At 34.1% G+C, this 24,039-nt stretch overlaps 1 protein-coding gene and 1 non-coding gene across 5 annotated transcripts; one reads left to right on the forward strand and one right to left on the reverse strand.

Moving 5' to 3' along the window:
- Nucleotides 1-18,308: 18,308 nt before the first annotated feature.
- LOC145088935 (CLP protease regulatory subunit CLPX1, mitochondrial-like) lies at nucleotides 18,309-22,879 on the reverse strand. 4 transcript variants are annotated; one of them, XM_079027423.1, is made up of 16 exons: nucleotides 22,748-22,879; nucleotides 21,693-22,202; nucleotides 21,438-21,496; nucleotides 21,167-21,267; nucleotides 21,001-21,080; nucleotides 20,836-20,886; nucleotides 20,205-20,279; nucleotides 20,032-20,109; nucleotides 19,832-19,888; nucleotides 19,637-19,707; nucleotides 19,456-19,555; nucleotides 19,277-19,381; nucleotides 19,119-19,181; nucleotides 18,903-19,025; nucleotides 18,616-18,777; nucleotides 18,309-18,537 (listed from the first exon to the last, which is right to left on the reverse strand). In XM_079027423.1, the coding sequence occupies exons 2-16, from the start codon at nucleotides 22,191-22,193 to the stop codon at nucleotides 18,496-18,498; spliced, it is 1,668 nt and encodes a 555-aa protein (XP_078883549.1). In that variant the 5' UTR covers nucleotides 22,194-22,202; nucleotides 22,748-22,879; the 3' UTR covers nucleotides 18,309-18,495. The 4 variants fall into 4 exon arrangements, with proteins under 4 accessions (XP_078883549.1, XP_078883551.1, XP_078883548.1 ...); XM_079027425.1 differs by having other exon boundaries at nucleotides 21,167-21,271; nucleotides 22,748-22,853; XM_079027422.1 differs by lacking the exon at nucleotides 22,748-22,879 and adding an exon at nucleotides 22,303-22,442.
- A 424-nt stretch (nucleotides 22,880-23,303) lies between these two features.
- On the forward strand, nucleotides 23,304-23,375 carry TRNAQ-CUG (transfer RNA glutamine (anticodon CUG)). Its single transcript has one exon. It is a non-coding gene; the product is annotated as a tRNA-Gln (tRNA).
- The last annotated feature ends 664 nt before the right edge of the window (nucleotides 23,376-24,039 follow it).

Here is a 24,039-nt window from a genome sequence, read left to right on the forward strand (position 1 = left end):
ATATTTTCAACTTAAACGACAAATATATCAAACACAAATTTTCAACTTAAACAAATTTTCAACTTAAACGACAAATATATAAACAATTTTTATCTTTCTAATTAAAACTAACATTTTATAACCATATAAACAAAAAAAATTAAAAAATAAAACGACAAACAAACTAACAATTTTGCAAGTTATATGACAACTTTATACAAATTTTCAACTTACACGACAAATACAAACAATTTCTAACAATATATATACAACAAATTTTCAACTTATACAAATGTTATACTTATACGACAAACACAAACAATTTCTAACAATATATATATATACGACAAATTTTCAACTTATACAAATATTATACTTATACGACAAATATATATACAAACGACTATTTTGCACTTTATATAAACAATTATACGATAAGAATATACAAGATTTCAGGTTATACTACAACTAAAAAAACAATAAAAATAACAAATTGTAAACATTATCTACGCAGTCTCTAGTTGTCTCTACTTGCATTTAAACTTCAAATATACTAAAAAAATATTAAAACTATCAAACACAACAAAATTACCCTTTTTTAACACTAAATAATACAACAAATGATAAAATAAAGAGATTGTTGACATTAAAAGAGTTAAAATCTAACCATATTTGCAGGATTGTTGACATAATCCTCCATTTTCTTCAAAAACTAGCCAAAATTCCGAGAGAAGCCCAAAGTTAGAGAGAGTTTTTGTGTAGAGAAGGGTGAAAAATGAAGAAAAAAAAACGTTTTTATAGTCAAAATCGAGGGCATTTCGCAGATGAGAAGTAATTTCGCAGATGAGAAGCCCATTTCGCAGATGGGACCTTCTCATCTGCGAAATGGGTAGCCATTTTTGTAATTTCGATTTTTTTTAGCTATTTTTGTAATGCAATTAGTGTAAATGGTTATTTTTGTCATTTTCTCTTTTAAAAATTATTAAGTTTTACCATATAGAAAGGGAACTATCTTTAAACATAGTGGGGGCCGATGCTCTTTAGGGCTAGGAGGGCCATGGCCTCCAGTTGATTATACCTTATACATATGTAGTTTATCTATATTAAATAAATCAAATATTTAATAAATTTGTAATATAGGCGGATAGGACCCCTATAATAAGCTATAGTTCTTAAAATTCAATAGTTAAATAAGAAACTATGTAACGATTATTCAAGAATCCAGAAAATCACTCCAAAAATAAAACAAATGTTATTTTATTAGGAGATTAAGGTACTATATCTCTTGAGAACTCTATAAAAAACCAAAAAACTAACTTAATTATCTCGGTATTTGAGTTTAGAAAAACAACAAATTCTGAAGAATTTATTCCAGCTGCAGAAAAAGTAATTGTTATCGCCCAACCGCCCACCTCCTTCACTGATAATCGTTATTCTCCACCGGTCGTCGTATAATTCGCCACTTCACCGGACTGCACCCCACAACTCCATTAGATGTGGTTCTTGTATGCACCCCTTCCATGCACCCATTTTTTGTCATTTTGTTGTCTTTAAACCTATTTTGATTTTACATATTTTGTTTTTTTTTTGTCATTTATTATTCTTATTATTATTAAAATAATTAATTTTATTTGATGTCTTTTTAAGTTTAACTTTATTTTTAATAATAAAGAAACTGATTTGATGTTTTGTTTCCTTCTATAATTATATACATATAATACAATTGATCGACTGAATACATTCTAAAATTTTATATATATATATATATATATATATATATATATATATATATCATATGTTTGTCTAAATCAATATATCTACAACGATTGAATCATATAGCAAATTTTCAAACTGATTCGGTTTGTTTCTTCTAGATAATTTTAGTATATTTTATTTGTCGGGTGTTTAGCACTCGTGAAAATCTGAAGGAATGGGTTGACAATGTGGCACAAACTCTTGAATATGTGGACCTTGAAGGTTATAAATGATGAACATAATCATGAGTCTGCAATGTATATGGAGTGTAACATCCCAAATTTTAATACCAAAAATTTCATTTTTAATTAAGTTAGTATAAAACCAAAAGTATAAAAACACTAATAGTGTCATCCCATATCAAAACCAATATGTCAATAATCAAAACATGTCATAATGAAACATCATCAGAGTATAATCCCAAAGATCTCATTTGCGGAAAATATAGTGTGATGTGTTGTGATCATGTTGACTCCTTTCCTTTTGCAAAAGAAGTACCTGAAACCAAAACTGAAAACCGTAAGCATGAAGCTTAGTGAGTTCCCCCATCATACCACATACCATACAATACATATATTGCCTAGCATATCTGATGGGATTTGAGCATTCTAACACTCCTATGGTGTACATGCAACCCTATAAACCTTGGATCTATGTTTTCTCTATTATACATGCAAATATTCAATATTCCAAGGTTTCATCCTAACTAGCATAATGTGAAGCAACTACACTACAAGAATCTAGTAGAATGACATACCTTTTGATGGAGCTTGAAGTCTTGAATATTTAAGAGCCTAGTGCCCCAAGTGTTGCACCTCAAATGGTTCACACAACACCAAGAACCCTTGGAATAACTTGAGAATAAGGATACTTGCACCAAATCGGTTTTACCCTCTTGTATACACACACTAGTGCTCATTTCATGAGCTAGGGACCTTTTATATAGTGTGGAGGATTGGGGTTACATTCATATAAACCCTAATACCCATGACCTTTCATTTCCATAAGATCCATGGGTTAAACACTCCATGGACTATCCATGAAAGCTTAGCCCAACCTAAATGAATTTGACCCACCCTATATATAAGAGTCCATACTTAATTAGTTCCTTTTGATCACTAAATTAATTCTAAATTAATTCTTGATCAATACTAATTAAATAATGTGATTTCATATTAATATATTAGAACTTATAATATATTAATATAAATCATAAGTATCCTTTTTCTCATTTTGTCTATCCAATTGTTCTGATGCCATGCAACCCAAATGGACCATGCCAAATCGGGTCAAGTACATACCAATTATAGTTATGGACTTAGACACTAATCCAACAGTCTCCCACTTCAGATCCTGATCTGCAATCGTAGCTTTCCAAAGTCGCTGTCAACTCTGATCATATCAGATACGCGTGTCCTTAGATAAGGGATCATATATTCCTCCATTCTAGATATCATATGAGATATGATTTCAAATCATTCTCTTTGTACTATATCTCGATTCCGATTTATGACGACTGACTAACTGAACAAATCAAATTAGCCCTAGCCCGACCGAGCATTTACGTTTGTCATCACTAAATCATCGAGGGGCCCAAAGATATCGCTTTTATCCTACCTTGGATTAAAGGAACGGATAAACTTTGATACAATGCTTGCTTGCACTCACTCACCGAATCACACACAATAATATGTTTTATAACACCAAGTTACTAGTGCGTTTACATATTATCAATGTGCAACCGATTTGCAAGATACAACTCACACATCTCGGTTTCAAGAATATAAGATGTTATCGTCTCACCAATCACTCGTGATACAATTCATGGAGTGATCCAAGTGAGCGTGAGTTTAATCCAATGCCAAATTCATATTCATAAGCACTCATGAACGTTGCAGCAACCATTTGCTTATGTTTAATACTCTTTTAGACAATCCACACACCAATTCACAACAGTCTTCATTCATATCTACTTCCAACATATGAAAGACTGTGGCCCGTTTGAATAATTCGATTATTCTTAATAAACTCAATTATTCTGGAAGTCAAAACATGCAAATGTGAAACACAAGAATAATACTAATCCCATATGGCCTCAAACCCTTGAGCATAAATAGAACACCTTTTATTTATCACCATATTGATTACTCATTATTTGTCATTTCGGGTAATCAACTCCTTACTTGAATCACAACACTTGTCCCATGCTCCTAGCATGCACACAATGTTTACCTATGGTTCTTACTTTGTGAAATAGATCACATTGAACACATTTCCAATCATTCTCATTTCACAACTCCAAATCCTTTTTCCATAAGTGAAATAATATCAAATTTCTTGTTACTTATAGAATATGCTAGATTCTAACATTCTATGCAACTTATCCTTTCGTAATGTCACTGCACCAAAGTCACAAAGACTATTGCCAATGATATTACAAAGTCTTCAATTGGAGATTGTTACAAGACAATTCCTTAGATATGGTGCCTTTTACTCAAAGTACATTCCTTTGAACATCTTTTTGCATAAAAGTTTCTAATCTAGTCATAAATTTTCAATATTCAATTCCTAATATGGATACATTTCCATATTTTCCATATGACAACTTATTCTTAATAGTATCTTATCTATTCCTAATAATGTCGATATGGTCCATCCATTATGAAAACATTTCCATATCTTCCAATACTATACTTCCAACTACTCACAAGCAACCAATCCTCGTCGAACTTTGGATTGTTCTTTGATAGTTGTTTTTAATTATTTTAGTCAAAAACGATTCTAGTCCTTTTTCCCTCTAAATGCACTAGACATTTGGAAAATTTTAGAATGGTCAAACAATAAAGCATTTGCAATCGATCCTATACCCGAAGCGTATGGGACACGACGCATAATGTTTTATTTGCTATGTTCTCAAAATTCGAATTGTGAAGATGAATGCCGTAATCATAATCGAAATTTTAAGAACACACTATGTACCCTTGACTAAATTTATTAACATTTTTCAACCTAAACCTTTAGATTTGAAATGAAGCATAATATTCTCTCCCTTAATTATAGCAAAACAACTTTACAACCCTTACGACTTTGCAAGGTATAACTCTTGTTTTCTATAATTAATATTGCCAACTTGCAATACGTGCCTTAATAATCATACAATCATAACTTTTATGCTCCCACTATCATGATGATTATTATAAGACATAACACTTATGCTCGCACTAGCTTCGACATGTATTCATAAACATCTTAACCTTCAGAAAAAAATGCTTATTGAATTTCTTAAGTCCATGTTTCTAATACTTAATGCTTTGATAATCTTTTATCAAGGCTTCTTGAACTTATACACCTTTGCCTTAGATAGTTCATATGTGTGTGTAAACAATTGCCAAACCTCACAATTCAAAGTATGGAAAGGGATACCGTAACCATAATCGAATTCGAGAATGCGATTTTACAATCACTATCTTCTTAAAATCTCTCTTAGTGAAAGCATTTCCTCACAATCATTTTCATGAAGGAGGAAATGTTATGACACTTAGATTTAAACGGTGTATGTGTTCCTATCCATGTGAATTTGTCAAAACTAAAGTTTACGACAAATTCAAACTCACATGGACCGAACTTTCTTAATCTTGATTTCTTGCCTTATGGTAGCACAGCTGCCCACCATGTCTTCCAATTAGTTAAGCAGCTCACCCTTTCCTATCAATGTACCTTTCATTGATTAAGGTGCTTTGCCTCTTATGCGTTCAAAATGAGAACTCATAGAACTCACATGCATAATTAACTCGATTGGATTGGCACAGAAACAAAATAATATCAACGCGATAGGTTGTAAACCTCAACTCGTGTGCTAGTGATGATCGATAAGGTTTATTTGATTTGTTCTTGAAACCTTTCAAGACCATTAAAACTCTCACTTACTCCTTGACATATAAGATTCTCTTGTCAAAACACATTTCTTGACAAACAAATATTCAAGAGTTAGTGTAGTTTTTATCAAAACACTTCATAAATTGTTCTTAGTTGGTCTTTGTCTTACCCAAGACATCACAACTTTCCACATTTGATGAATGTTATAAACCTTTAATACTTTTCACTCAATGTCACAATCTTAACTTTAAGACTTGTTTTGGAACGAAGTATGATTGACTTTTTGATTTAACCATTTCTTCAATTCTTGATTCCTCTTCTTAAACATACAATTATACTAAGACTCACTTAGAGGATCAATTGAGATATGGTTCTTAATCATTAAGACCTATCATAAAGCATAAAACCAACTCTCCCTTTTTCTTAGAATGGAGAAACTTTTATCTTTCTGCCTACTTGATTCTTTTTATTCGTTCTGCTATTGATTTAAACTTTTTTAATCAATTCAGAATTACACTTAATCTTGTAAGTATAATCATATTTACTAACCTTTTAGTAAATCATGACGAATGTCATTGTTACTCTTATGGTGGACTTGATTAGCACGCAACTTTGTGTGCTCGATCTCCTAGTCCTTCACTTGACACTTTGTCAATGAATTAGTCTTATTTACAAATATGAAATTTCTCATTCATCGTGCAACCAAGTTGCATGATTCCAAATTTCTGTCCAATTGAAACTTGGGCGATGAGAAACTCTCCCTATTCGGTAAATTCTCGACATTTCCATAAACAACATAATTAAGAATCAACTTCATTATTGCTAATAGAAACATTCAAACATCAATTTTTCATATACGCCATTGCAAGGATAAATAAATAATATAAAAATCAAAATTTATTTTATTGCGGAAAAATTTTGTCCTTACAATGCAATTCATTGAAAAACTATGCTAATACATCTTTCTTAGGAATCTAATTCTAACTCTAAGTAGTAGCTCAAGAATCTAATCTTCGAGAAATGCGATCGAAATCCATTCCTTCACGGTTAGATTCTGCTCACTTCTTCCCTTAAGCTTCCTTTCTTTTCTTCGATCATACAAAACATCAATCGTAATCTTATCACATTATGTATTAAAAATCTAGAATAGAAGCTTAAAAGAGTTAGTTAATGGATTTTACCTATATTAGAGCCATACGTTTCGACTCTCCCATCTCTTAGATCTCTTAGGTAAATGGGGCAGTTTCGTCTCCAATGCCCCTTCTCTTAGCAATAAAAGCAAATCGACTCTTTTGGAACAGCACATGGAACTACTTCAGACATTGCCTTTCTCTTATGATCAAACTCTTCGATCATGGCATGTCTTTCGTTGCCATTGCCTATATCCATAGAGGTCTTGAAGGCAGATTCACCAATCAACTTTGCTTTTCTATTGCGCCAAACCATTGCTGATTCAGCAGCAATAAGCATATAGGTGAGATCTATAAGGGTCACGTCGCGGTTCATCATATAGTACTCTCTTATGAACTCACTATATGAGTTAGGAAGTGACTGAAGAACTCAATCAACAGCCATTTCCTCACAGACAACGGATCCCAACATTCTTAACCTATCAATGTGTGACTTCATCCCTAGGACGTGTGCACACACCGACTTTCCTTCTTTATGTTTACTTGCCAAAAGGGCTTGAGTGATCTTGAACTTTTCAAGCCTTTGAACTTGTGGGTTAGGGAGAATAATTGGAGGAGGAGGAGGAAGTGAAGTATGATCTCTTGTTCCTCGATCGAATCGTGGAATATCATCTTCATGTGGAATGCTTGTTCCACGGGATTTGAGAAGACCATAGTTGTCAAACTTTGACATCTACAAAACGGGAGAAAACGAATTCAAGTTAGTTGATTGAATGAGTCCTTAGCAAATCACCCAAATGAGATACTAAGGCTAGGACCCAACACAATATTCTACAACTCGGGAGAGGGATGCCGTAACCCTAATTGCAGAATATTTGAAGGTAAGTGAATGACGATTCACTAATTTCCACCACGAAAAATGAAAAAGAATTTAAGTTTTAAATCTATGAAAACTCCTAGATCCTTTGAGATTCATTGAACTTTCAATGGCATGTTTAAATCTCGATATGCCCCTCTTGTTTGTGACTGGGATGCCGAGGATCACAAAGTGGGTGTGAATAACCATGCAAACTTACACGGTGCCCTCACATGTTACAGTCACCTATTCGATGTGCCGGTAAACCACACACGCTCCACCGAACTATGACAAACATTGAGTCACCCTTTGCTACCTTTGCTTAGAACCATTTAGTGTGCCGGTAAACCACACACGCTCCACTAACGTCTTCGCAAGGGCACAAAGTGTAATTTCATGGAATTGCATCAATTCACTTTTGCCTAAGTAACTAAGATTGGGAATTTTATGAAAACATTTAGTTACTTTTATACTTCATTATACTTATAATGGAAGGTTTCGTCCTATCCTACCCGTTCGGCTAACGACCCTCCACTAGTCAAGAGTGCGGTGGGTAAGAGTGGATACCCATTCAATCGCCATTTTATAGGCAATTTCCTTAAACACCCCTTATAGACCAGCTTCGTGAGTGAGGCCTACTAACGGTAAGACTGACTTTTACTCATACATATATATAATGTTAGACTTTTAATGTTATATATAGTATAAGGTGTATTTTATACTTTTAAAATATTAGGTGGTCAAATTTAACAATTATACCTTTAATTCAATTAAATTGTAAACCAAAATTTTTTTTATGGATTTATTAAACCTCTTTTAATTATACACCTTAATTAATTAATAAAACCATAAGGGTGTGATTTGAAATTTTTCAAAACAATACTAGAGTTTTAGAATTTAACATTCCTAATTAAACTTTTAATCAACTTTTAAATTCCAAAACTTGAGGGCATGTTTTGAAACATTTCAACACATTAGGGTTTAGAATTTAAATATACACCAAAATTAAACCATTTAATCAAAATTTAAATCCCAAAACTTGAGGGCAAGTTTTGAAACCTTTTTCAAAACATTAGGGTTTCAACTATTTAAATTTCAAAACAACAAAACTTTTGGGTTCAAATTTAAACTATAAAACCTAGAGGGCAAAATATGAAACTTTTCATAACAACAAGGATCAAATAACAAATAATTCAAATTAACATTTAATCACATAATTATACATATTTGATTTATTTAATGATTTCTTGCAAAACAATTTATCAATTTACTCAAAATAATTAATCAATTATCACATAAGGAAACAATTATCTTATTAATTGATAAATATCTTCAATTAGATCAAAATTATAGTCAAATATATCATATAATCGGATTAATATTGATCTAACATGATAAGGTAACAATCCATAAGCAAAAACAACAAGAAAACCCGAGAAACCCTCCATCTGACGAGTTGACTCGTCGAGTCAAGCCTGGACTTGTCGAGTCAGCATGGACTCGGCGAGTTCAACTATGGACTCGGCGAGTCCAGCCTCCAGAAACCCAAAAAAACGAATTTTCCAGTTATACAATGCATCAATACATTTGAAACCAAGCTAGGCTCTGATACCACTGATGGGTTTTGGTTATAAGACATCCTATGTGCTCATACAAACCCTAATGCTTGGATCTAGGTTTCTCTATTGTACATGCTTTGAATCCAAGACTATAAACCCTAATTCTAGCATATGGAAATCAATATTAACCTATAATTAGGTTTATGATATTACCTTGATTGTTATGTAGCAATAACAATCCCAATTCCTCCTTGAATTGACTTTGGAAGGCTTAGAGTCACAAGTGTCACTCCTCTAATGGCTCACAAACACCATAAGCAAGAGGATTAAGAGGAGAGAGGATGGAGGCTGCCCAAAACGTGTTCTAACCCTAGAAAAGAAGTTCCCCCACGTTTTTGAGCCTTAAGGGTTCTATATATAGTGAGGCTATTAGGGTTATCTAACAAGGAAACCCTAATTTGGTTGCTTAAGCCCTAAGCAACCCATAGACTCCTTTAATCAAGCCCTTGGACGATTTCCTTATGGGCTTCCCATAAGAATTCATCCACCTCTTGATTTAAGACAATCCATGGCCCAAATTGCAATTATCTTATAATTACAATTCCAGTCCCTTAAGTTTAATTAATCTCTTTTAGTCACAAAACTAATTACCAATTAATTATTGACTAATATTAATTAAACAATATGATTTCTCCTTTAATATATTATTCCCATAATATATTAATAAATCATATTTAATCCTTTCTCTCCATAATTCATCCTATCAAGTTGTTTTGGTGAAGGCAACCTAAAAGGACCATGCACCATCGGGTCAAGTACATACCAAAATAGTTATGGACTTAGACATTAATCCAACAGGTGCTGTGTTGTGAAACCCTAATTTCCCGGGGTTGGGGCCTATATAAGGGAACTTATGCCCCCATTTCTGCCTCACCAGTTGCCTAACCTTCTTGTGTAAAACCCTAAGCATGTGTAGTGAGCTAAGAGAGTCTTAGAAGCTAAACTTGGAGTAACCTAGTGCATCTTTTGAAGAGAATAGGAGATTATCCAACAAGGAACCAAGAGAATCGGTTGGATCTAGAGTATCTTCATGTTAGGGCTTCAGTGGGAGGTAAAAGCTTGCACCTTTCTCATTATTTGCCTAGATCTCATTATATTGGAAGATTAGGGTTTCTTCCACATTTTGTTAGGTCTTCGAGCATATAGAGTTATCATGGGGTTTAAACCTCATATCTGGACCTTGTGAGGTCCCTAGAGTCCAAAGGTCCCAACTTTATTCATCCACATGAGGGCTATTGTGCTTAACACCTTGTGAGAGCATGTTTTGGTATATTGGAGCAAAAATTACCATACATGAACGTAAAGATCGAAGCTTTACGTGACAACCGAGTCTTGAGATGCTAGATCTAGTGTTTGGAGTGGTAGATCTGTTTTGAATCGTCTGAATAAGGAATGAGTTTGAATGGACTCGTCGAGTCGATGAGCCGACTCGACGAGTCTGTGAGGTTTGTCCCAATGAGCTTGATCATGCGATAACTCGGCGAGTTGGGGGTCAACTCGACGAGCTGAGTTGGACCTTCACGAGACTTCTGAGGAAAACGTGTGGACTCGACGAGTCACATGGGTGCACTTAGCGAGTCGGGTCAAACATGGGCTATTGACTCGAGTTTGACTTCTATTGACTTTAGGGTTGGGTCAAACATGAGTAATGGAGATCATGGAGGGGTAAAATGGTCTTTTATCCAATTCAAGAGTTAGAGAGAGAAAGAATAGCCTTTAGGTATTAGAGTCGTGAAAAGAGTATTAATTATAGATATTCATCCTTTATGTTAGGCGGAGGTTAGTTCAAGATTCGAGTACGAGGTTATTTGCTTGCTTGCTTGCGAGGTGAGTCTTCTCACTATACTTACCATAAGTGGTATCTTTGTGTGACTGAGATGATTTATGTGTTTATAGTGAGTACTGAGTTATCTTGCATTATGTCTATGTGATTTATGATGTGTATTATTTAGTGTTTACTGAGTTAGGACCAGAGGGTCCACCCGAGTTATGGGACCGGAGGGTCCCACTGAGACACATCGACCGGAGGGTCTTACTGTGTTATAGCCTCGAGTGGCTAATGAGTCGTGTGTGGTATTTTGGGGAACTCATTAAGCTTTGTGCTTACCGTGTTATGTGTTATGTGTTTCCGGTTTTTCTCAGGATCGCGGGAAGGCATCGGCTTGATTGTACACACCAGTGAAAGAGTTATGTTTTGAGGATCCTGGATTTTAATCAAACAATTATGGAGTTGCGAGTTGTAAATTAAATAAATGAGATTTTGTGAAATGTGTTATGAGAATTATGTGATTTTAAATGAAAAAATTTGGTTGAAAATTTTCAGTGTTACAGTTGGATGAAAGGACTTAAGAGATTAAGCACTTAATGGAGAAGTGCAGATTGGTCGGGTACGCCGGGCGTACCTTCGAGTATGCTGTGCATACTCGTATGGGCTCCCGATTCTGGTTGGTAAGTACATCATGAGTACGAGCTGAGTACGTTAGGCGTACCCAGCCTGAAGTTTGACTTATACTTTGACTTCCGTTGACCGTTGAATTTTGACCAAGTTTGACCTTAGGCCAAACTTGAGGGTTTTGGCCTATTAACTAAGATTTTATATGGTTCTGGTATTGATAGCTCAGGAAGTTGGCGGGGCAGCAGCTAGGGATTTTTCAAGTAAGCTTCTACAATCAAGGTGAGTATCCTCACTGTTTGTATGGGTGGAAGGCACCAATGTTTGCCCATTTGGTTTATATATGGTAGGAAGACCCGGGGGTTAGCCCTAGGCATTATGTATGAAAGACCAGGAGGCGGCTCCTGGCACACTGTATGCTATTATGTATGGTAAGAAGACCCGGAGGTTAGCCCTAGGCATTATGTATGAAAGACCATGAGGTGACTCCTGGCATACTGTATGCTGATTAGCTAAGTAGAGTAGTATGTATGCTAGTTGTCTTTGTGATGCTTGCATGGAACTTGGCACTTGTATGTAAGACCCAGGGAGTGGCCCTCGGCTTGGAAAAAAAGACCACGAGGTGGACCATGGCATAATGGCAAGACTATGTATCGGCACATAGCATCTTTATTGATTATGATATATGAATGATATGTATGGCTCATAGTTATGTATGACATTATCCGGTTGAAAGAGATCGAAGGGCTAGGCAGTATGTTTATTGTATCGTATGTATTTAAGGAACTCACTAAGTTTCGTGCTTACGGTTTTCAGTTTTGGTTTCAGGTACCTCTAGTTTTCAAATAAGGGAGCTCGGGGCGATCGCATCACATACACCTATGTTTTCCGGAATATGCGATTTTTGGGAATGAACTCTGATAAATGTTTTCTTTGAAATGTTTCCACCTTTATGACTTCCATGGCTAGGGAAGGTCCAAAAGATAAAACCATAACTTAGTAATCCATTAAGACATCAAAACTCTTGCATGGAAGGGATAGAAGGACCAAGATCACATTTTTATGGTTCATACTAGCTTCATAATGGATAAAGTTTCCAACTTTATCCATTAGAATGGTCCCAACAAATAAGATATAGTCTTTAAGTCTTAAAGGGATCAAAAGGGCATCTTTTATCAACTTAATCCATTAAGTCTAAGTCTCCAACTTTCATATCTAAATCAATATGATGTTTAGATGGATAAAGTTTCCAACTTTATCCATAACAATGTCACAAACTTTCAAGATCTAAACTTTATGCACTTAAAATGACCAAAAGCTCATAACACCCAAAACTAGCTAGATCTATCAATTCATCATCAAGATTCAAATTTTATAACTCCAAAAGAAATATCAAGGTGAACAAGGTCTGGATCTATGTCACACCCCCAAACCAAGGATAGCGGAAACGTCCGGGGGTGGAGGACTTCATGTATAGTATCACAACAACGAGTATAATAGTGCTCAAAGTAAATACAACCATCATAAATATAATTGAAAAGGTTACACCATAGTATATGTTTACATGTTCAAAATCAATTACATTATGATGACAAAATGAACTATCTAACGATTTAATGTCCCATCCTCAAAATGCCGCTGATTTCCTGTTTTACTGATTTCCTGAGAATACAAGTAGTTTTGAAAGAGTGTCAACAATTAAGTTGGTGAGTTCATAAGCTTTTGAATGTGATGCTAAATTCTTTTTCTTTGTAAAGGTGATGTTTGTTCAAGAAAAATCCAATATTTCCCTTATAAAACGCATTATAGTCTTAAAATTTAAGACCGAAATATACAAGTATCTTTCCATACTTAAAGTAATTTTATGCAAGTTTAAATCGACCTAAACTTGTTAAATTTAAAAGTAAAAACCCGTAAATCTTATATTTTGTTAATACCACATGTGAGTTATTATAACCATACTATGACTCAGACGGCCTCGTAATACGACGTTCTTCAGGCATCGCAAGTTAAATGACACTTGTCACCTCAGACCTGACGGTCTAGCTGTTGCATGCAGCTCAGGTGTGGGTTTGTCAGACCCAATATAGATCTATACACAACTATCACGTTCTCCCTACAAGAGACTTTGGTTACAATTTACAGGACTTTTGATTTCGTTACTTGGATGTAACGCGAAGCGAATGTCTCACAAATTTATTCATTAACAGATTTACGTGAACTGAAAACCTAATGAGTTTGAAATGTAATGAAACATAAACTATACCTATTATGGTTTATTATAATTGTTTATAATGTAAAAGCAACATAAACTATACTTCCATAGTTTATCAAATGTTTGTATACAATGGATGTAAACTTTGTTTATGACAATTAATTAATTACCATACTTATTAAGGTAAAAATCCATTTGTTTTCTGATGTATGTCAATACACCAAGACGAAATGACATATAATGTAAAACATATATTCACATAATGATACACACCTTGCTCAACAAGTTACAATGTGCAATTGAAATTGATAGCATTTTTCTAGTGTTAACATTTCTATTACTGTTCTTAGAAAATTTATAGAAAAATCATCAAAGGTCCAAATCAAAATCCGTAAATTATGAGAGTTAGTTTATTCATAAATTTTATTATGATTTTTAGTGACCTCCAACTTGTGTGAAAAAGTCCATAATCACAGACTGGTCCGGATTTATTCTTGAAATGATAGGCAGTTTTGTAAAAATCACCATAAATTGTAGAAAAAATCGTATGGAGATGTGCAAGTATTTTAAAGGTATAAACATGAACTATTTGCACCTAATATAGTTTTGAAAACTAAAATGTTTAAGTTGACCAAAACAGTCCGTGAATGGAGTTAAACTTTTCTGATGAAAGCTGTTGGATGAGTTTAGTTGTGTTCTTGGTGTTTTAACTTGTATCCCCCCCTACTTAAAACTTAAGAAAAACGTGAAAAGATAGGGGTATGAACTCACCTTGTGTGATTTCAGTAGATGGATGATGAAGAAAAGAAGTGTTCAACTCAAGAACACTTGGGGGATGCTTGAAGATTCGAGGATCTAACAACAATTATAGCGATATTTGAGTAAGGAACTCATGATTTGAGTGAAGAAGTGTAAGGAAATCAAGTGTGGGAAGAGATTTACTTACCAAGGTGTGTGAAGAGCTCAAGATCAGCCTTGAATCTCGAATTCTTGGTGAGAGGGAGTGAGAGAGAATGTGTTTGTTCTCCTTGAGAAAAAGTGAATAAAGTGGGAGGAGAGATAAGGATTTCTCCAGCTTTTGTTCAAGATTATGGCTGAAAAAGAGTGTAAAAAGGACAATGATTGACTAGGTATGGGTGAATAGTGACTGAGGGTTGTACTATGAAGGTATGGGGAGGTTGCTTGTGTCCTTGTCCAAAGGAGAAGTCAACACTCCACCTAAATATCTCACCAAATAGATTTTATTCTTAGACTAAGAATTTCCCTCAAAATTGATTAAAATATGAGTTTAGAGAGTTTAAAATGATAAAAATATGAATTTTGTGGAAAATCCTCGTCAAAAACGTCAAAAATAGGCTTAACAGGCGAAAGTAGTCGAAAACCGGACATTTAGGGGTGAACCTGCGAGGTTCGGCTCCTAAGGAGTATGGACCGAATGTAAGGGAGGAGGAACCAAGGCTGCGAAGTTCGGTCCTCTGAGGCTCGGTTCTGACAAGCTCAGTTCTGACAGGTTCGGTCCTAAGGAGTTCGGCTCTAAGAGGGTTCGACTCTAAGAAGGTTCGGCTCTAAGAGGCCGTTTTTCGCATAGCCTTCCGTTTTCGAGCGGTTTTGACTAAATCAAGGGTCGGGATGCCCTAAGTGATTATAAAAAGTTGAGAGAGATTTTGAGAGAGATTTGGGAGAGATTTCACATACTTGGAGAGATTTCTCATGCTTAGAGAGATTTAGGAGAGATTTCACATACTTAGAGAGATTTGGGAGAGATTTCACATACTTAGAGAGATTTGGGAGAGATTTCACATACTTAGAGAGATTTGGGAGAGATTTCACATACTTAGAGAGATTTGGGAGAGATTTCACATACCTAGAGAGATTTCACATACTTGGAGAGATTTGGGAGAGATTTCACATACTTGGAGAGATTTGGGAGAGATTTCACATACTTGGAGAGATTTCTCATACTTAGAGAGATTTGGAAGAGATTTCACATACTTGGAGATATTTCACATACTTGGAGAGATTTCTCATACTTAGAGAGATTTGGGAGAGATTTCACATACTTAGAGAGATTTGGGAGAGATTTCACATACTTAGAGAGATTTGGGAGAGATTTTACATACTTAGAGAGTTTTGGGAGAGATTTCACATACTTAGAGAGATTTGGGAGAGATTTTACATAGAGAGAGATAAAGAGAGAGGGATTTAGAGAGGCTTTATTTGCGAATTTTGTGAGTGTTTTAACTTCGAAATGCAAGGTTTGTAAACCCCGTTATGACTTGTTATGAGTGTTATACACCCCCGAAGGGTATATATCAGTGTCTTATCGAGTAGTTCCATCACTTACCCTAATTTGGGTTTAGATTTTCTGAACACGTGAAACTTCTAAGCGATGCTTTGTATTAAGATGGTGCGTTGTACAATAGTAAACATAAGGTAAACCCTAATATACAAGGGTTAATTGAGTTGACCGGTTTGACTTGTTGACTTTATTTGATTTTGACTTGACCAGAAATTGACGATTTTCACAATCTACAAGCTCCAATGCGACCAACGCTTCTTAAATGAGTTCCTTCTTCTCCAAGGTGCACCAAGAACATTCCAAAGCAATTAAAAACATTTTTTTGCTATAAGGCTCAAACTAGGGTTAGGGTTTCAGGAGAGGGTGTTAGAGAGGTGGAGGCTGAGAATGGAATGGGTGTAGGGAAGTTGAGGAGCTTAAATAGGACTCAGATTACGAAAATAGGGTTTAGGCATTGATCGTGTACGCCCAGCATACTAGGGATGCCCTAGTACGCCTACCGTATGCGGCTAACCCAAAAATCGTACTAACTTCAAATGGTTGTAACTTCTTCATTACAACATTATCTAAATATTATCTAAATATCTTGGACTAAAAGCTTCTCGACCAACATTTCCAATAGTAGAACAGGTGTGGGATGACATCACAGTACAAAAGTATGTGATAGGAAGTTGATGTGTAAACATTGTAATTCAAAATCCATCAGTGGGATCTACATATTAAAACATCACTTAGCATAAGCAAGCAACAATGTTACACCTTGTCCAAAGGTACCCAAATATGTTAGACTTCAATTTGCTACTTTGTTAAAAGAAAATACTTTGGCGACAAAAGAAGAAAGAGGTATATTCTCAATCAATGAAGATAGAGAAAGTTGTGAAAATAACGATAGAGGAAATATGAAAAAAAAATTACAAAGAAAAAGCAAGGTTTAAAACACACTGATTTCAATCTACAAGAAAGATGATCGGATGTATTTCCCACCAAAAACTTGTTGATGACGTCATCATGATGTAGATTGCGGTTTTGTATATAACTACTCTCAACCAACCTTTTTGGTGCTAATTTAGTGTGTAACCACCATTTAAACACCTTCTTCCTTATATAAAAGGACGTTGAATGTTACAGAAAACAATTACAAATTTTCATACTTGAAATTTCATCATAGCATCCCTCTGTCTCTCTGAAAACATATGACAACAAGTATTCAGTGTTTCTAATCATGATTAGGCATGTAATCAGAAGTGAAGTTCTTGGATTATCCCACTTTTGAATTCTTGAACCCCAGACTATAAGGATGAAGTATAGATTTCAGAAAGTGATACAATTATGATCCTTGAAACATTCAAGTTATATTATTATTTGAAATCCCTAAACTGTAACAAAGGGGTGGATTACTAAAGAGGAATCTTCTAATCATCCTTGAAACATTCATATAAATTCCATTGTAGATTGCAGATTCCTTTGAAGGATCATAGATTGTAGATTCCTAAAGAGAAATCTTCTAATCATCATACAAAATTACAAATGAAGAGTTGATGAACCCCTTTGATGGTTCAAGTTCAAGTCAGCCTCAAACGTTTTTGCTTGTTGGTGGTGAAGATGATGACTTTCTTTAAAGATCAATTGTGTGAGTTGTTATTACTTATTCTTATTTATATGAATTTAAAATCATCTATTTTAGTTTTATGTAATGTTTTCATTTCACTATAACTATAAGTGTAAGTGTAGATTGTGGAATAGACATGTAGAAGAAGATGATTTGGATTTAGAAGAGAGAAATGATATAATGCATCATTTGTTTTGTTAGAGTAAACTGAATATGATATGTAGTAACTATCATGAACGTTTTAAACTTTTTATAACTTGTAAAACTAATTGATTAGTATGTATTTTTCATAATTTAGACTTATAACTAAATTATTTTGGTCCCAATTCAATCCTATGATCAAGGGATCTTATAAAGCGAAAATCGATCTTATGTAGGATTGTGATCTTGACATCATTACATTAAACTAAGACCCGATGTCAAATGAACAAAAATTACAAATTCATGTTCCATCCAAAAAGGTGTACAAGGTTGGGCATGTTCCTAACGTGCATAGAGTTGAGCTTTATTTTGTAGGTTCTATTTATACAGTAGCTAGATTGATGAAAAAAGGGAATGCCAAACATGCTACAAGATCATATCTTAAAATGGACTTTGCTTACATATATAATATATATATACATACTAGAGACTAGAGATGACAGATGGTGCTGGTTTTTTGCTGCAGAACTGGTTGTTATTACAACTTTATATAATCTATTATTATGCTGTACAGTACACATAACACATGTGAGGCTACTATCAAATATCAATGAAGAACACAATTTACAATGCAGCAATGGATGGCAGTTCAGCTTCTCCATCCGCCTGCAAAGAAACAAACATGTTATGTTTAATTTAATAATTCAATGTTTAACAGATTGTAACAATGGCAGCTTCACCTACCTCTAAATCTTTATTATTATTATCATGCTGTGATAGATAATGTTCCAGTGCCCCTTCACCATACAAGATTTTGGCCCCACAACCCTGTCCTTGGACTCCCACAGCCTCCTCATCAACAACAACTGCATCTATTATGTCCTTTCCTGTTCTTACATCAGGAATCTGCAATGGAATTTTAAGTAATGATGAGGACTTAATGATCTGTGACTTTCTCTATCAAGCCATTCATTCTTTCTGTATTAAGTCGAGCAAAAAGAAACAGCACCTAAGAGTAGGAGTAAACAAACCTCGTACATGGCATCCATCAAAATGTTCTCTAACAAGGACCTTAAACCCCGAGCACCAGTGTTTTTGGTTATGGCTTTTTTCGCAATTAGTCTCAATGCACTTTCTGTATAATGAAGCTTAACCTAAAAAATAAAGAACAAGAGTAAATGGTTGGAAGTGAAGTTGTTTGTTATAGTGAAAATATACAAGTGATATCTGAGCATGCAAGAAGTTACTCCGTTCATCTGAAATAATTTCTTGTATTGCTTCCCCAACGCATTCTTTGGCTCAGTTAGCACCTACAGAAAATTTGGTTTGTTTCTTTCTTTTTGAGTTAATCTGATTGATATATTAAAAGCAAGATATGAGTATTATTGACCAAAGTGGTACCTACCTGGACAAGTTGATTCTCTGTAAGAGCTAATAAGTTGACAAGAATCGGAAAGCGTCCAACAAATTCAGGTATCAATCCGTAAGCAATGAGATCACTACTTTCAACCTGAAAAAAAAAAATAATAATTCATGATTAAGGTTTCAAACCAAATGTGAAGAAGCGAGGTTACACTGTCTTACAGTTTCCAACAAAGATGAAGTGACTGCAGCAGTTGTAACGCCTGCGGTTCTCATGTTTGCACGGACAGGTGCCCCAAAACCAATGGAAGAGTCTTGCCGTCTGAAATAACATCACCCAACACAAACCAAACCACATTATTTTTTATTTTTATTAAAATAATTAATATACATGTATGTATACCTTTCAGAAATGGTTTTCTCAAGATCTATAAATGCACCCCCACATATGAACAGAATATCTTTCGTATCAATCTGCAAAATATATATATATATATATATATATATATATATATATATATATATATATATTAATAAAATAAACTAGGAAAACCAATGTATGAATGAACTTTTTTGGTCATAAAAGAGTGTGATTTACCTGAATGTTGTCTCCTCTAGGATGTTTCCGTGCACCCTTCTCAGGGACATTGACAACCTGAAAGACATGACATGACATTAATTTTCAACATAACATGCAATGCTATGCTATGCTAGAAATAAATAGTATAGCATTAGTGTGGACTCCAAACAATGTTTAAAAAATAAAAAATGTGTAGCATAAAGAAAGCAACAACATACAGTCCCTTCCAGCATCTTCAGTAATGCCTGCTGCACACCCTCACCCGAGACATCTCTGCTAATGTTAAGACTCTCAGCCTATCATATGACGCAACCAATTAAGACAACACATCAAACTCAAACATGCTCATCCTTACTCCTTAGATTAAATTTTTATTTTTTTTTAGCAAAACCTTCTTTGTAATTTTGTCAACTTCATCTATATACACGATGCCCTGCTGAGCAGCTGCTACATTATAATCAGCAACCTGAAGTAAGAATAGGTTATAATCAGATACATCATACATCTAAGGATAAATGCAACACATAGCAACATTTATTTGTCTATTATATACTCTCCTACTTCCAATTAATCTAATTACAGCATTCTACTTTCAGTTTTTTCTTATTAGGGTATTGTACTTTGAAAAAAATCTACCCAACTATCACATTTGACTTTCAATTTTCTTTTTTTTCTTATTAAACATTATACTTTGAAAATCAACCTAGCTGTAGCAGTGAAAATTGGTTTCTACTTATTATTTAGATGACATTAGTATTATTGGGTAGATTTTCCAAAGTACATTCTTGTATGCTTGTAGATTGCTATGCCTATAATAAACCAATAAATGCAAGTACATTGCTATTTCTTGCAATTAACTCATCTGATATATATATATATATATATATATATATATATATATATATATATATATATATATATATATATATATATATATGTCGCATAGATTCTAGTATGAAAATAGCAAAATTGTAACTAAAGGGTATAGAAATTGGTGCTAAGAAAAGGCACAAGTGACATACTGTGAGAAGCTTGTATAGAATAGATTCCACATCTTCCCCAACATAGCCAGCCTGCAAATAAATTTTAAAAAAAAAAAAACATGTATGAAAGCTGAAAATATGTACACATAATAAATCATAACCCCTAAATGAATAATGAATAATGAATAATGAATAAATAGTTGCCTGAGTAAGTGTAGTAGCATCTGCAATAACAAAGGGAACGTTCACTAAGCGTGCCAATGTTTTTGCAAGCAGTGTCTTCCCTGTCATCAATATTATTTTGCAGGTGTAAGGAAAAACAGGATTGCATTCGAATATGAATTAAAAAAAAAAAAAAAAAAAAATTTACCTGAACCAGTTGGGCCCATTACAAGAATATTACTTTTCTCAAGTTCTACTGTTTCACCATCCACACCATTCCCCTTGTCATTTCTTGAAGTTCCTGCAGGCCTAACTTTGCAAGTTGTAATAATATCATATATCAGAAGCATTTACCACAAACTATTGTCCCCATGCATGCTCCACATTCCACTAAATTTATTATATATATATACATATTTTTTTAATTATCTTTTTCATACTCAAAATGGAACAAACAGATCAGGGAACAATGTGCTTACTTTTGTGAACTGTCCATAAAAATCCTCTTGTAGTGATTGTAAACTGCCACTGACAGCACCTGTATGTATGCATGAATGGAATTATAAGCAGACATCTTTTCATATCCAGCTAAATATTTATTAGGAGCAAATACACAAATTCTTTTTTCAAATTATTCCAAGTGCATTAGTGAGTAAACTAAATAAGCTTCAAAATCACAAGAAAACAAAATTTATTTTAGGCCACCAGAACATTACAGATAGAAGAAGGATAACCTTTTTAGCTCTTTCTTGACCAATAACAAACTTGTCAAGTCCTTTACAGATCTCCTTTGGAGTTGGGAAACTGTTACCCAAATTAGACCCTCCCCAATTCCCATCTCCAGAACCTGACCCGAACCCGTCGGTTGTTGGGTTACCCGCACCGGACAATGGAACAATCTTACCACCATCTCCATGAGGTTGCCAGACCTCAGGCGGCTCTCCAAAACCACCGCCACCGCCAATACTACCACCATACATATTACTTAATCTCCACTTACTATTACTCTTTAAAAATCCATAACCCTTATCAACAGATTCTCCTGAGACCAAAAAGGGTTTATACGATTGGTATTCATCTAATTTGGTTGTTGCGGGCCTCGAACAAGTGAGATGGAAATTAGGAAGAGGACCAGTGTGAAGATCGTGCGTTAGCAAACAGTTTCTCAAGTGTGAGAGCGATGATAAAGAAGCTGTGGCTCTGGATGATTTTGATCTTAGAACAGCAGCAGCCATGACGAATGACTGAAACCCAAAACACAATAAGAAAGATCGATCTTGTAAAGGAAACTTTGGTGGGAATGAAGGTATAAAATCAATGGGATTGAGAGACGAGAAGCTACACCTAAATTAACAATAACAGAAACATTTCGGGGGGAAATTTTGGGTCTTTGCGAATGGGGATGGGAAAGAACACCAACCGACCAAAAATAAATCCGATTTATTGTTTTACAGAAAAAAATTGAGGGAGTTTGATTAGAGTAAAATCATGGATGAAGGTGAATGTTGGATTCCTAGAAGATAATCTTGGGTTCTTTTTCTTTTTTTTTTTATGAATTGTGAACTGTGAATTGTGAGGGCGAGCAGAATGTAGAGGCACAAACGACTACGACAAACAAGATCAGATGGAAGACAAATGTCGTCAAAAAAAAAATTAATAATAATAATTTTGGTAATAGTTTACAACAACGGTCTTGTGTAATCTACCTGAATTCCTTTTTATAACTTTCACGCAACAAAATATTCAGTTTTCTTTTTCAAAAGAAGAAAAAAAAAAAGGGTGATCTTACCCTAATCTCTCTCAAATACTGATTACAAAACAAACTACAAAGATGAATGATTCCATGCCATGCGTTTAAGTCTGATAATAAAAGGTTAACAATTGCAAAATTTCTCCTCGTATGAAACTGAAAATATGTGGTGTTTTCTTATCATTTTAGATTCGGAATCTTGATGACATGTACTTTATGCATCTCAGAGGGTACATTCACATTGTCGATGGAAGGAACACAAAATATCCAACTCTTAGAATGGATGGCCATCACAAATTGATGAGTAAAGATACAAACAAAAATTAGAACTTGTAATAGTTAAATAAGAAAAAGTGACGATTTCGTTAACTTTGAAAATAGAATTTACTATTATTTTTTTTATCAAATTTAGATCATAAATAGATGACAAATCTGCATTATATAATCTATATTTATTTATATGGAAAGCTCAATTATTAAATAAGGGATGTTATTATATTTCATATTTTGGGTAAAATCTGACGAGTACTAACTACTATCTTTGTATCTTATTTAAATATGTTATAATAAATATTAACAAGAGAGTAAACAAATTGGTTCTATGGTCTAGCGGTTAGGACATTGGACTCTGAATCCAGTAACCCGAGTTCAATTCTCGGTAGAACCTTCCTTTTTCTATTCCCCTTCTCTTGCATCTAAATTAAATCACTTTTTCCTATAATACTATATAGTATATACATGTTATTTTAATTTAAACTACCACAAAATAAAGGTTATTTTAATTATATGAAAATTGAATTGAATTGTATTAAACCCACGCTAACATGGAAGGTTGGTCAAAAAAAAGGATATAACTTGGGTTGTTATAGAAGAGGGACTTAAGTTAACGTTCCTAAAACCAAATCTTTTGTGTGTATTTTGGTTGCCATGTTTCATTTAATAATCTCATCTTCAAGGTAATATTTTTCACCTATAATATTGATTGTATTTTTTTTTCACCGGTAAATGTAACATAGGGCATTAAATTTTTATTTTTATTTTTTGATTTTGACACACATTATAGTTTTCACAAAAATCACTATTTTAGTTTTTTTTTTTTCAGTTTTAACAGTGACATATCATCATGTCATATTAACGCCACACCATCAATAAATGTCACATCATTTTGAATCCGTTGACCGGAAATATGATCAAAACCGAACAAAATTGAAAAACACAATGTTCGAATTAAGAAAATTTAATAGTGTCAAAATCGAAAAGATAAAAAACCTAGTATTTTTTGACGTTTGATTAATTGAGAAACCAATATAAGAGACCATCTTTGGTTTTAA

Source organism: Lactuca serriola, chromosome 2 (genome assembly GCF_051521515.1).
Source record: "Lactuca serriola cultivar US96UC23 chromosome 2, Lser_US96UC23_V15, whole genome shotgun sequence".
NCBI lineage: Eukaryota > Viridiplantae > Streptophyta > Magnoliopsida > Asterales > Asteraceae > Lactuca > Lactuca serriola.